At 44.9% G+C, this 14,430-nt stretch overlaps 1 protein-coding gene across 4 annotated transcripts in view; it reads right to left on the bottom strand.

The window, feature by feature from the left end:
- Positions 1–14,430, bottom strand: part of diaph2 (diaphanous-related formin 2) — a 161,116-nt gene that overhangs the window by 21,316 nt on the left and 125,370 nt on the right. For all 4 annotated transcript variants that reach the window (XM_076291617.1, XM_076291614.1, XM_076291615.1 and 1 more), the window contains 3 exons: positions 10,525–10,641; positions 5,171–5,289; positions 3,433–3,497 (listed from right to left, as the gene is read on the bottom strand). In XM_076291617.1, the coding sequence (XP_076147732.1) occupies positions 3,433–3,497; positions 5,171–5,289; positions 10,525–10,641 (301 nt within the window). The remainder of the gene's footprint in view (positions 1–3,432; positions 3,498–5,170; positions 5,290–10,524; positions 10,642–14,430) is intronic.

The following is a 14,430-nucleotide window of genomic DNA, read 5'->3' on the forward strand; positions in this document are numbered from 1 at the left end:
GGAGCACAGGCACCCTGACTTTCATATGGGGTGATTGGCCTAACCTTTTGCGAAAAGGCAACCTGTGTCTGAGTGATGTTTTCTGGGCTTCACAGCAGGGGACCAGGCCCCCACCTAGACCCACATGGGACCAGAAGCTCTCTGAAGTCCCCTTGCCAAGTCATGGTCACAATAGAACGACAGTCACAGAGAGGCAGTACAAAGAGGGGTTTACATCCTTAACAAACATTTCTGAGTCCCTGAAAGACTTAAACGTCCCACATACTCAACGCACCCGACCAGTAGCGCGACAATGTGACGTCACAGAAGCCCCGTAACCATTTATACTCGTGCGTGGTGGTCGCGACACTAGTTGCAATATTCTCCTGAACAGAGGTGTCGCTGTTGTGAAAAGACTAACGCTAACTACGTTACACAGCAGAAGAAGCTGCAGTAAGAAACACTAGTAGCTAGCCTCTGTGATGGTACTTCAGATTTTGGTTGCTACTATTCACAACTACCATCATCATTATCATCTAGTTTCCAAGGTGTGTGCACAGGTAGATAGATAGATAGATAGATGGATATATAGATAGATACTTTAGTCATCCCGAGAGACATTTTAATCATTTAAACAGTTTAGTTAGCTGGCTGGCTAGCTAGCAGCTGGCTGAGTTTGTGTCATTTCCTGAAGTGGAAAGAGATTTTGTTCAGGCCTTAATAGATATCCTTTGCAACTCTCACTGGTAAGTTTGTTAACTTATCCAGAAAACTATTAAAATTATTACTATTATGATTACTATCATGACTGGAACAAAACACTGCAACTCTCGCTTGCCCTCGAACTAGTCCATCTTCCTGTTTCCGCTTTGTCTGAAAAAAAATGAGTGGTGCGCTACCTGGCTTAAATCCTGGCTCGCCAGCAAGATCTACATCATTTTGACGTCACATTGTCGCGCTACCGGTCGGTAAGTCCATATGGTACCGATCCACTTGCACGACACAACATACGCATGGGGTCGCGCTGCCTCCCCTCATTCAGTCGTGTGTGGCCGTTTCGTTTAAAATGTCAGTTACCAGCTCATTTAGTTTGTTTTAACGTGTCTTTTTCCACAAATGGACCACAATTTTAGGCATGTACTTAACAGTATACAACACATTAATAGCCTAAACAAACTATGCAAGCCATTTCGAAATCTTGTTTTATTTAAACTACTCAATGCAATCTCAAATCCTCACCAGAAACACCAACAGTCAATATATTCATCCAAATCCTAGTTTCATTTGTTTTATGGACTACTAGGTGGTCGTGGAAGAGATCGTTAAAACATTATTTGTCTTGTAAGCGGAACGAAAGTTTCACAGGCACCATTGTGGTAGAACAAAGGACCTACAACCTCGTGCTTTCATTGGATAGTCGCCTCGCGTTCAACGGATTAATTTGCATAAAGATGGGCATCGGCCTGCTTTTTGACGCGTGACATTATTTCAAATGCAGCGCTGCCTTCCCGGAATGCTTTGCGGGCGCGTTAAAGTCGCTTGACGTCACCCATAGGACTAGAGTGGAATGCGACACGACAAAATGAAGTGAAGTGCAAGTGGATCTGTACTGTTAGGTCCCGTCCACACGGAGACGCTTTTTGGGTTAAACGCACCAGTTTTGCTTCATCTTGGCCGATCGACCAAACGAATCCTGTAAACGCACTGCCCGAAACCGCACTTTTTTGAAACCTGGTCCCAGGGTGGAAAAATCTGAAACCGTAGCCCTTGTGAGTTTGTTTGGACGGCGAAACCGCATATCCTTGATGATGTCATCGCCACACCTCAGCTGCCCTGGGCTTGACACTTTATAGTATTGCCTAACAATACTAGTTTTCATACAAGACATTACCTATGATTACACTCAGTAGGATAAATATCACAACTGATGCTGCGCAGCGCCGATAGCTTATGACTTGGTGGACTGAACACTGTTTTTCCCGGTGTTTTTTTATGCATTCTAGCTACTGTCAGTGACGCAAGAGAACTAGTCAGAAGTTATTAGGGAAGTGCGGTGTAAGTTTAAATTAATTTCTGCGTAGTGCCGGTGTCATTCATTTATTTTACATGTCTTACAACATAAATAAATACATTCACAGTCTAGTGAAGTCAGATATGAGCATACAAAGACGCTTGACTCATGTTAAGCCTATGGTAGATGCGCACTAAATGCGAATGCGCGATTTGATGCAGGCAAAAGTAACGACTGTTACTAACGAAGGTATTATAGCAATATTATAAATGTGGCGACGGAATAGTTTAGAACTTGGGTAGGCTACGCCTAGCCTTAATGTGAATCGCGGACTATCCTACAACCAAAGAAAGTAAAGGAGATTATGTGTACCTGCGTTAGCCAAATAAAGGACGGGACTGCATCCTTCATAAACCGTAAAATTGAAGTTTATTAGTTTTACAGTTGACTAAAGTTGACAGTTCACTATAAGTCCACACAAACAATTCTGGTTTCCTTGCACTAGCCATTTGCGTTGTAGCCTACTCTGTCTGTTTGTATGGCCTACACAGCGCGCAAGCTTTTGTCAATTTCTGTAACAAACAGTGCCACCTATAGGCCTGGGATATGAAATAACGTGTTGAGTCGTGTTAAGATGGATCCGTTTGGACGCAAATATTCTTGATACGGTTCCAGGGAAGACGGAGGAAAAAAAGATCGGTTTGGTATGTGTGGACTAGGCCTTAGTCGGATACTAGAGATTTGTCAAATAGAATTAGGAATCACCATTAATTTGGCTGTTTTCAAATGAACCGTGCTTAACTAACAGAGCCCCTGTACCAAGTGATTAGCAGACTGTGGAAGCCAGTGACAAGTAATATGTGTCTATCGCCACAGCACAAAACTGACTGTAGCATTCTTTTTTACTACACTTTAGTTTTTCTTTGGATGAATTGTGTGTGTGTGTGTGTGTTGTGTGTGTGTGTGTGTGTGTGTGTGTGTGTGTGTGTGTGTGTGTGTGTGTGTGTGTGTGTGTGTGTGTGTGTGTGTGTGTGCGTGCGTGCGTGCGTGCGTGCGTCTGTATGTGTGTCTGCATGTGATTGTGTGCATGTGTGAGTGTGTGTGTGGGCAAGTAAGAAAGGAGGTAATCAATCAGTGTTGAAAAAGGACTAGGAAAAAAGAGCTGTAGGAGCAGAAGACCAATGGGCCAGAAGACTAAACGCTTTTGAAACGGTGTCTCTACATATTTTAACTCCCACCCGGTGGGGGCACAAACAAACAACCTATACTGGCGCATCTGCATTGATCGGACCAATACTGATACAGATCAGGCTCAGCTGCTGCCAGCTATTGACCAGCACACAGCGATCAATAGCCTGTCTGAAAAGTCACGGGGAAAAAAGTTTGATGACAAGAGGCATGGCCGCATACCAATGACCGAGGACAAGGACCGAGCGCCTCACCTTTTTCGAGAACTCGGTGGCCTTCTGCTCGCTCTCCTCCACTTTTGCCTTGTCCACACACTGGTCTGTTGGAGAAAACAACATGTTTTAACATGTACACAGACACAGATACAGGTACAGTACATAGACAAGCGCATACGCATCACGCACGCACGCACGCAACTAAATGGAGAAACAAATGGGATGTGATTCCCTCAATGACATTCTTAATGTCTCTGGATCCATTGTACCTTTGGGAAGGATTTTAACATACAAGAGTGAACAGCATAAATATGCATAAATCTGTAAACTGGCAAGAAACTGGCAAACAGGGAAATGCTACCTGCAGCATATCGCATAGGAGCTGAGCAGGTTTAAGATGTAAACCGAAGCATACTGTACAGTATGTCCTTAAAAATAACGTAAACAGAATGAGACAAAAAGAAACTGTTATGTTTTGGCGGATGCATTTCTGTTGAGAAGCTGTTTGGCATGTGGAGGTTTCCATAACTGCAGCAGCTTTTGTACTCCACTCTCTCCCCGATCCTCATCCATCTCTCAGTCAGATAAAGTGGAAGAGTGGATTTGCAATTTTGTTTTTTTTCCGTTAAAACAACCCCCGCTTTCCAGCCCTTCGTGATGAAAACAACCAATTAATACCCACTCATCTAAATAAATATCCTCTGAGGGGCTAGTCTCACAACTCAATTGAGGCCCCATCTCTCTCTCTCTCTCTCTCTCTCTCTCTCTCTCTCTCTCTCTCTCTCTCTCTCTCTCTCTCTCTCTCTCTCTCTCTCTCTCTCTCTCTCTCTCTCTCTCTCTCTCTCTCTCTCTCTCTCTCTCTCTCTCTCTCTCTCTCATCCCTCGCTTACTCACTCACCCACCCACGAAGAAACGGCAAACTGAAAGGAAGAGTTCCCTGCCTCGGCTGACGAGAAGTGTATGTGAAGGACTTCCAGCTTCGCCTTACGCATTATTTATGTGTAATTACGACACCTCATCTGACATGTCAGGTGCATGCAGGTGGTTGCGGAAAGGATGGCGGGGTGTTGGGAGGCAGCGGGGGGGGAGATAATGAAATCTACTGCAGGGCCACGGCTACATTTTTAGCAGTGCTGCTGCCCGCCCCCCTGCTGCCGGGACTGAGAGGAGACTTATGGTGCAGTATTGTTCTGGCCTATTAGGAAAGATGAATCAGTCATAACTGTAACAAGTTGTTCAGACTACTACTGCACCACCGGCTGGGAGACCTCATCTATAGGCATTTCCTTTTTTCTGCCTATTCTATTGTGTATCTGGTGTTTACCGTTTTGTGTACCTTTTTTAACGAATGCATCGTTTAAAGGCAAACTATGTTAATTTATTTAGCTAGCAATGGAGTGTGTTTTCTTTAAAAAAAAAAAAAAATTAAACCAAAAAGATTTAATAGACTTTCCCGCCCTTAAGATTAAGCTATGTGTGGAATGTAATGTACAACTGCAGGAACTACACAAAGCACACCATTTCATTTGTGCCTAAAGAGAGAGATTAAATAGCAGCTATTTATTTTATACACTTCATCTCCACACAGAGATATACCAATTTTATTTAGGACCTCCCTCTAGAATAAGAAAACAAAACAGATGCACAGCAGTGTACAGTATGGAGTGCAGTTAATGAAAATATCAAAGCTTATGCAACAGTTCTAAAGAGGGCTGTACAGAAGACACTAGTAGAGAGAACTATAAACTGTGATGCTGTGAGCCACTGGAGAACCTACCAATCATGTGGGTGAAGTCCACATCCAGACGCTCCCGGTACCCGAAGTCCGGGTCCATCCCACTGCGGTGCAAAACCACCTGGGCCACGCATTCCTCAATGACCTTGTAGTACTGAGGCCTGGAGGAACGGATTAGAGAGAGTGAACAAGTGAGTGAAAAAGGGAGAAAGAGAGAGAGAGAGAGAAAAAAAGAAAGTGCGACAGTCAGAGAGTTGGTGTTGGTGTTCAACCAAACACATTTCCCACATGAACAGCTACTAACAGCTCCTCGTTCTACACATGTCATACATCAGTCTGTTTTATTATGTTTTATTATTATTTTATAGAGGTATACACAGGATACGCCTCACGCAGTACAGTACATGTCTCAGTCGCTCAGCTTCACAGGAGCTCCGTGACTTTGTGTCCAAGGTGACAAGCTGAGGCACCACCTCCTGGCCCCTCCTTGGCTAATTTGCAATCATCTCTTGGCAATTAGCGGCACCAAGGAAACCCAGGCACACAAATCTAATCAGAGTAATCTGTGTAATTAAGAGCACAAAGGCGGAGGGGAGGGGGGGGGTGCGGGGGTGGAGGAGAGGAACATGGTTCTCCGCTTGCGTGCATGACAGAGGCACGGCACGTTAGTTAGGCTGACTTGCTGGTGAATGGGCCTGGGACTCCTCGCCAGCACACCGGGCCGCCGTCTGACCTTTTCCAAGTTATATTATCAACTTTAATTGCGAGTGACATTTAGCAAATACAATGTCAACTTAAGCCGAGCTCCGTCGTGGCAAATAATTATGTTCCAAGCATGACCTTGAATGTCTCAGGCAGATATGCAATTTTCCCCCCGACCGGAAAATGTGTCATCTCCTCCGCCTATGCGCACCGCTCAGCCCCTGCTGCACCCCCCCTCGCAGCGAAACAGGGACTGCATTTTAATGACTGGAGTCCCCAATCCCAGAGACTTTGCTGCCCTGTTCGAAATCTTCCCCCTCAGGTGGCAGCGGATAATTCCGTCCACTGCTCCTGGTCAGTGGTGGTTAATTCCCCGCGTTTCAAAAAACGGTTTGATTTTCAACCACTCTCTGCCCTCAACCTTCACAGGTTCTATGTACATATACCAAGCAGTGATGGGGGGGGGGGGGGGGGGGTTTGATTCCATAGTCCCTCCGCAACTTTACATGATTGGGATTAGACACTCAGAGTGCGCTTAACAGGAAATGGGACCCGATTCCACCACATGGCCTGAGGAGAGGGCTGCAAACACAGTTAGCATCCACTTTTCCTTGAGATAACTGGCTGGCCATTTCATTGTGTGGAAGGTGGGCAGGGAGAAAGAATCCCAATGAAAGTGAGCAGGTGTATTAGGCTTTCATATCACTAATATGTGTGAGTGCTCAGAGAATGATGAGAGAACTATTTCATTTATCGTTCCAATAAGCTTTTTTCAATGTTTGCTCTGAAATGTTACCCTGGAAACATTGGTCGAGTTCTCATAAGAACACAATTGAATTGTCTCTGCGAGACACTCTGGCAATGAGTAATGATGCACGTTACTTTTGCCACTTGTATCGCGGGGAGCCAATCACATCGGTGTATCTAATATAGGCGGGCCAGAGGCGAGCTAAACAGATGACAGTCGTAGTGTTATCCAATTGCGTCAAAGTCCGGAATCAGTCAGTAAACATTGGTCGTATTGTGTTATCCAGTTGCGTGCAGTGAGATTTTGAAATGCACGCTTGGTGCTGCCCCTCGAGTTGGGCCATTACATTATTCGTGACCAGAATCTCCAGCTACTGAAATGTATCATCGGATGTAATATTATCATTCATTGACAGGGTTGTGTTTACATTCCTGAACACTGTAAAAATTAAATGTTGCTGAAGGTGGTTATTGCTGCAGTATACACAGTACACTGGTTGTCATATGAATTCAAACCTGGTGTTATACTGAAAGCTTTTTTCAGAGGAGTTTTTCTTTTAAATGTTGTTGTTGTTTTTTTTGTCTAGGACTAGGCTCAATCTGGAAACTGATCAAACATGTTCTAAACCAAAATAAAAAGGTGCTATTTTGTTTACATTTTACTTTAATATACCTCCCACTACCACTCCCATTACCTCCCACTGATTCTGCAATGGCCAACTGACTCCCATTCCTGACTCTACATCTGCATCCCTGTATAGACACCTTGTATGGATCTTTAACTCCTTTTCAAAGGCCATGTTTTGGTTTATATCTGAGGGGCCGCTAAGCTTTGTGTGGTTAGCGTGCGCGTGCTATCCTATATTTAGCACTCACCCTTGATCTCTATGTATGCGGGTGTTTTCACAAGCCCAAAGGGAAATCAAGAGGGGACCCAAACTAGGCGGCGGAGGAGAGCATCTATGCCGGATTTGTCGCGCTCTAATTTTGTGGCGGGGGTCTCTGGCACGCCGCCTTATGCTTTTCAGTGATACCGCGAGCCTGGCAGGGAACCACGCGGGCACAGGGATCACAACATGGCGCCCGATGCAGATAAGCAAATCAAAGGTCTGCTCCGAGTCCCTGTTTAGGGAAACGTGGAGAGAGGATGGGAAATGGAGAGAAATGTGTGTGGGGGAGGAGGTGTGTGTGTGTGTGTGTGTGTGTGTGTGTGTGTGTGTGTGTGTGTGTGTGTGTGTGTGTGTGTGTGGTGGTGGGGGGGGGGGTTTACCGAGGACAAGCATTGATGTGTCTCAAATAAATTAATTGCTTTGAGCGGGTGGCATTATGATGCTGGCAAAGGAGTCATTGCGATGCGTTTCATTTCCAGAGATCACTTCAGAGCATCAACAGAGAGGATATTAGGTTCCAAATCCATACACGACTAAATGTTGCATATTTTGTGCAACTATAATCATGGCAAGGGAGAATGTAGACTATACATGCAGTCTTATTTGCCAGCTTACTTTTATGCAGGAACATATTTATTGACTCAAATAGAACAGTAGCATTTTACTCGCCAGTGATGTCATTTTCAGGGCTTACAGTTGCAAACATCTCGAAACCCGTACAATAAAACTCAGAGGTAATCTATATAATCGAGTTTTACAATGCCTCCTCTGTTTCAAGCCGTAACTACACGTTGTGACAAAATTATAGAGTACTACAGTATAACACTATCATCTCTGCTTTGAACAAGTGCTCTGTAAATTGTTTAGTGGTTCCGGCACAGCGATAAACACAACAAGCTCGAGTCCGGCCGGGTTCAGCAGAAAAGCATTCAGTTTACGTCTGTCACTGATGCATACCGTGTCGTTATCTCAATAAGACGCCCCATTTTCGCAGCACCGCGGCACTTCCCCTTGTCTCTAGAGATAACCCGAAGAGGAGGCGGGGGGCTGACCCAGAACTGTCAGAGACGACCAGCGGAGGCTGCGCATGTCCCTCACATGGGTCCCCACACACTCCTCGCACTGGGCTTCCGTCTCCCCGCTTAATCCAACCCAGCGCCACTCACTCACTCACTCAGCCACCCAGCCAATCTAATCCTCTCGTCGGCCACGGCCAAGACATGCCACGGAGTCACAATCACTTGCACTTGTACTTGAGCCTCCCTGTTCAACTCTCCACTCGACAGCTGCTTACATGCAGGACATCTGATGCAACAATCTGACGAGGCCAGGGGAGGGAAAACAATTTGTTCGCAGCCCGCTCTATAAAGCGCCAATCTGATTAGCGTACAGAGGGAACAGCTGAACAAAAATAACGGAAGCCTGGCTCTAACTACTAAAATACATCAAAGCATGTCTTAAAACAAAGTCAGCAGCCCACTGTGGAATTGGCATAGGCATCCCGTCTCAAGCGAAGTCTTTGATCAGGCACAAAAGGGTTAACACCTGTGGACAGGTCAAACTCACTGTCGGGCTTTCACCTTCACTCGCTGCCCTCCCTCCATCTTAGCTCCCCCGCTGACTGATCCGACCTGACGGAGAGCGGTGACCTCAGCACCCTCTCCCCATCCAGAACATCCCCGCCGAGGCTCATCCTTCAAAGCGCACAGCCATCTTAAGAGGACGCTTTAATCTTAAATTATAGACATACTATTCCCCCGCCCCCAGCCCAACCTTCCCTGTCCATTTAATCTCGTACATAAAACGCTTCCCAAGGTTCGGGGAGAGCAAACCGATCTCGCTGATAGTCTGCGACTAAAACTGCGTATGGAGGAACGCAAAGGGCCAAATGCCAGTGCCCTGAACGTAACAGCCACCACAAGCTTGCAATCAGAGCTTGATGCCTTTCGGAGAAGTGGCAGGCATTGGAGATGCATTTTTTTAAAGTTGTATCTGCGAAAAACTATATGAATGTTTAATGAGGACTCGTTGAGATCTTTTTCTTCCTCCCACTGTCAGGAGAGACGCTCCGCGTCAAAAGGCTCCGGCACAGACGATCTGCTGAGGAGGAATTTGCAGAACGAGCTGCTTAATGTGTTTTCTATTTCTCACTTTCTCCAACAAGCCTGCCGATCCATAATTCATATGGCAAAGCGTGGAGCAACTTGTCTATGGTACACTACCACACACACATACACACACACACACACACACACACACACACAATCACCACCCAAATCTACCCCCACCCATGCTCTTTTTTAAATATTTTATCTCTACCAAAAGGTCTGACACAGCAGGGAATTGATCACTGTCGCTGGTCTGCACCAGGAGTCTCCTCCCTCTTCCTGAATGACACCTTTTCACTGGTGGGCTGGTGTTGGCAGCCAGCTCGAACGCTTGAATAATTGCTTAATCGTACAAAATATTTCAACGCAGGCTCAGTCGTTTCCGCTTTGATTTATTGGTTTGATTTTTGTGTCATGATTTAAGGCTATTTAGTGGCCAACAACCTTAACCAAAAACTCTTACAGTAATATTGCTAACATTAATTCACATGTCATGATTTTGATTTAAATCTTTTTAAACATTTTTGTTTTCACATGTATAAATACCAAAGTATTTAGTGGGCAGACACCTTGTCCAACAGCACCAACCAGAGGCGTTATTTAGCTTATACATGGGTAGCCTATGAGGACCTGGGGGCCCTAAGGGGGTTGGGTAAACCACACACCATGGATTCATGCACTGGAGGATGTAGTCAATCACACCTCTACCTGGTTCCCCTGGATATTTTACTGCTTGGAAAAAGATTGACATTCTTAAGAAGTGGCCTTGAGGTTGCTGAGGCAAAGTGAAAGTGTATCCGTCTCGATGGAAATAAAGCCCCGCGATAAGACAAACGCTGGATTGCACAAAGAGCAGGCTAGACAAAAGATTAAAAAAAGGAAGTAAAAGGAAGACAGAAAAAAGCAAGCGATGGAGAGAGAAAAAGAGACAGAATATTGCTGTCCTCACCTGATGTAGTAGTCGTTCCTGATGAGCATCAGGTGCTGGAGGATGGACAGAAGGTAGGGCTCGGCTGCAGTGTCTCGTACCATGTTAGACAGGAGGTGGTACACCTCATTCATATCAGTGAGCTGGAGGTTAAGGAAAAAACACTACCACACCACAAGGTCAACAGACTACACATTCATTAGGCCTTGACATTCTCACAAACGGGGAAAAAAAATGTTCACCTGGTGCAAGAGCTGCATCAACAACATATCACTACCAGAGGTAGGGTGTAAGCCATGATTGCATAATCTGAACAGGTAACTCAATGTGACAGCTACAAATCAAACCAAATGGGCAGCAATACAAATTCTGGTTAGGGTCATGTCTAAAAGCATGTTGCAGTAGTCATTGCTTTTTTTTGCTACTATAATAAGATATATTTGTCTAATTATGACTCATTACGAAACATGAAAGCCCAAATGGAACATTTGTTCTCCACAGGAACAAGTGCCAATATAATCAGTCCCCCTGGTATGCCTGTCATTTGTTTTCAAAGGAAAGGAAGTGATCGAAGTAAAATCTCTATACTATTGAATACTTAAAACCATCAAAAATGGATCACTTCTCAAGATGTTCTCTATTTTTTTTTTCTTGTATTGTGGCTTGCTTGTCTGCGGAAGAGAAAAGACACTTTCTTAAACTTGCAAAGCGTATTGATTATGTGTCCAACAATGGCACTCCCAAAGGAGAGGAGGGCAAAAGTGTTTCATGTCGAAAATAGATGTGGCATTAGATAGAAATCATTGTCTGATCTGTTTTACTGTTTTTTTTTTCTCCCAAAGAATGGTTGTTTTTTCTTCATTCTGCCACTTTCTTACACAACGGAAGAGAGCTATTTATTTAGGAAACAATCACGACTGTCACAAGTCTAGACATGTGGGACTAACTTTGGAAAATAATTCTGAGAGCTCTTTACAAATTACACACCATGAAGCTAATCTAAAAATATGGATATAGTTTTGCTTTGTTTGTTTTTTTCTCTTATGCTTACCTATTTGACTGCATGCAACTTTGAATCAGTATCAAGAATAAAATATATTAGATTATCTATTTATCTACAACCAAGATGAAAACCAATCCTGAATAACTTAAACAAAAGCCTTCTAGGTTATTCAAATTGTTTGCTTGCGCAAAAAAAGAAAAATCCCCTGTGAGTATTCATTTTAGAAATCATGAAAGGGAAAAAAACAATCATATGAAAATCCATCTTCTGTTCACTGACACAACAAATGCGAGTGGCATGGTGTATTCATATCAATCTAAGTAGCATCAAATGAAAGAAAATGAAAAAAACAGATTGTCTTCATCATGGTGTTTGTTTGACAACATCTGCTGAAATGATTGTGGTGTGACTGTAATAGCACACAGAGTCTGGAGGTTGAAGCCCTTTCCCAGACGAGACTGTCTATGGCCATGCCACTTGTCTGGTCTCTGCTGGTAGGGGACGTGGGGCTCAGACGAGTCATTCTGGAGTGGCAGGCTTGTAGGGAATGCAAATGGGCATATTTCAAATCTGGTACAGTGAAGCCTCATTGCCTACACTTGTATGGATAGAGTGCATTGCAAAAGAGTATTGTATTGCAAAAGACCGTATTACATCTAAGGCAACAGGCACCACCTGGACAACGTAGAGAAAACATGTATCTAGGATGTCAAAAACTCCTCAAAAGGGGCACATTTTTTTATATTTTTTGGGTGGCCCACAAAAATAGTTTTTATTTCGTAGGTGTTGGTTGGGGGGGTACATTAGTGACCCAAATCCCACCCAACATGTACTGTATTAACTGCAGTCCTGCCCTGATGAGAGCCCTACTCCAAACGTGACTTGCTGCTGCCGAATCAGAAGTAATGGCGACAAGCCTCCAGGCACAAGTCAGTTCATGCTGTCAGGCAGTGGCAGTGGATGAGAGTGAGGAGAGAGCAGGCTTAAGGGCCATGCACACCAGGAACGATAACTATAAAGATAACCATAACTATAACAATAAAAGCATCCACACTGACCAATGACTTACAACAAGTCTTGTTGATCCTAGTACTTACCAGCGTCTTGAACTAACACTCAACTGTTTAAAAACAGCACTCACTGATGCACTTATTCTTAACCTCTACCGTTAAACTTTAAATTGTCCTAAAATTGTTAAGAGAACTGCTTTAAAACTCAACTGTTACCATGTTGTTAGTCGCTTTGGTTAAAAATGCGTCAGCCAAATGTAATGCAATGTAATGTAATGTAATGCAATGATAAGGAAATTCTCTCTTCGTGTTGATGCATGTAATGACTAAAATGTGATGGATTTTGATTGGCTGTCAGCTTTCTATTGTTCTCCAAATCGCTCTAAAAGTGTTCCCCAACAATATCGTTCTATATGCCGTTGTCGTTATAGTTGAAGTGTGGACGTCGTCATTCATATTAGCTAAAACAATGCTGTTTTTGCTGTTATCGTTCTTGGTGTGAATGGCCCTTTAAGCAGTGGCAGAGTAGGCTTGAGCAGTGAGAGTAAGTGGGGAGAGACTAGGCTTGAGCAGTGAGAGTGAGTGGGGAGAGAGTAGTCTTGTGCCGTGAGAGTGAGTGGGGAGAGAGTAGTCTTGTGCCGTGAGAGTGAGTGGGGAGAGAGTAGTCTTGTGCAGTGGGAGTGAGCGGGGAGAGAGTAGTCTTGTGCAGTGGGAGTGGGAGAGAGTGGGAAGAGGGTAGACTTGTGCAGTGGGAGTGAGTGGAGAGAGAGTAGTCTTGTGCCGTGAGAGTGAGTGGGGAGAGAGTAGTCTTGTGCCATGAGAGTGAGTGGGGAGAGAGTAGTCTTGTGCCGTGAGAGTGAGTGGGGAGAGAGTAGTCTTGTGCAGTGGGAGTGAGCGGGGAGAGAGTAGTCTTGTGCAGTGGGAGTGGGAGAGAGTGGGGAGAGGGTAGACTTGTGCAGTGGGAGTGAGTGGGGAGAGACTGGGCTTGAGTCTGCAGTCCACTGCTGAAGCAGCTGTAGCAGCTGCAGTAGCAGAGAGGTGAGGTGCAGGTTGTGGCAGCAGCAGCTGCAGTGGCAGAGAAAGGGAGCTGAGGGGTCAATCAATCACCTCCACCTTACGGCCACATTAGCATTCATGAGAATCAGAGTCAGCCTCACAGCAGTTAATATTCATAAGGAGAAGATGGAGAGGTAAAGAGAAAGAAAACAAGCGAGTGAGTTGAACTGAGAGAAAAAAAAGAGAGAAAGAATGAGAGAACGAGAGAGAGAGAGAGGGAGGGGGGTTGGGAGGGAAGAGAGACAGACAGGCAACCCAAGGTGCTCAGTATTATGCTCACAACTTGCTAATCAATACCAAATTGTCCTTGGAAACAAACATTGCCCCTCTCATTTGGGGAGCTGCTCAAGCAAATCATTAGGCCAGGTGGGGATTTTCTATTATTTCTTCCTCCGAGCGGCTCCTTCGGCTGTCACTCAAACGATGCCTGCAGGCGGCGGCGGCGGTGCCTGTCAGTGGCTCGGGGAGACAAAGGTTAGTGAAGTGAACATCTGTGTGCCGCTGGGCGGACCTGCCCCCACCATGCTCGGGCCCTGTCAGGGGCAACATCATCTACAAGTCCTGGGAGTGCCACTCTGAATTAATAACAAGGGTCTCTCTCTCCCCTCGATTCAGATATTCACGGCCAAACCACGTGCCGTGCAGCCACGCCGACAACTGTCTGGGTGGGCTAAATCAAGTGGAGAAAGCCACACCAGTCTGACACACTGTAGAGTGTTGAAAAGACAACAGAAAATACATGAATACACTAAGAGAATAGGATCAACGCATTCTGTGTTGGTATAGACGAAGGAAAGAAGAAAATCAAACGGGAATGTGTAGCTGAGAAATGATCACACACACACACACACACACACA

Source organism: Alosa pseudoharengus, unplaced genomic scaffold, assembly GCF_046254945.1.
Source record: "Alosa pseudoharengus isolate Yale_2024_CS ecotype anadromous, Long Island Sound unplaced genomic scaffold, YU_APseudo_1.1 YU_APseudo_1.1_scf_19, whole genome shotgun sequence".
Lineage (NCBI taxonomy): Eukaryota > Metazoa > Chordata > Actinopteri > Clupeiformes > Clupeidae > Alosa > Alosa pseudoharengus.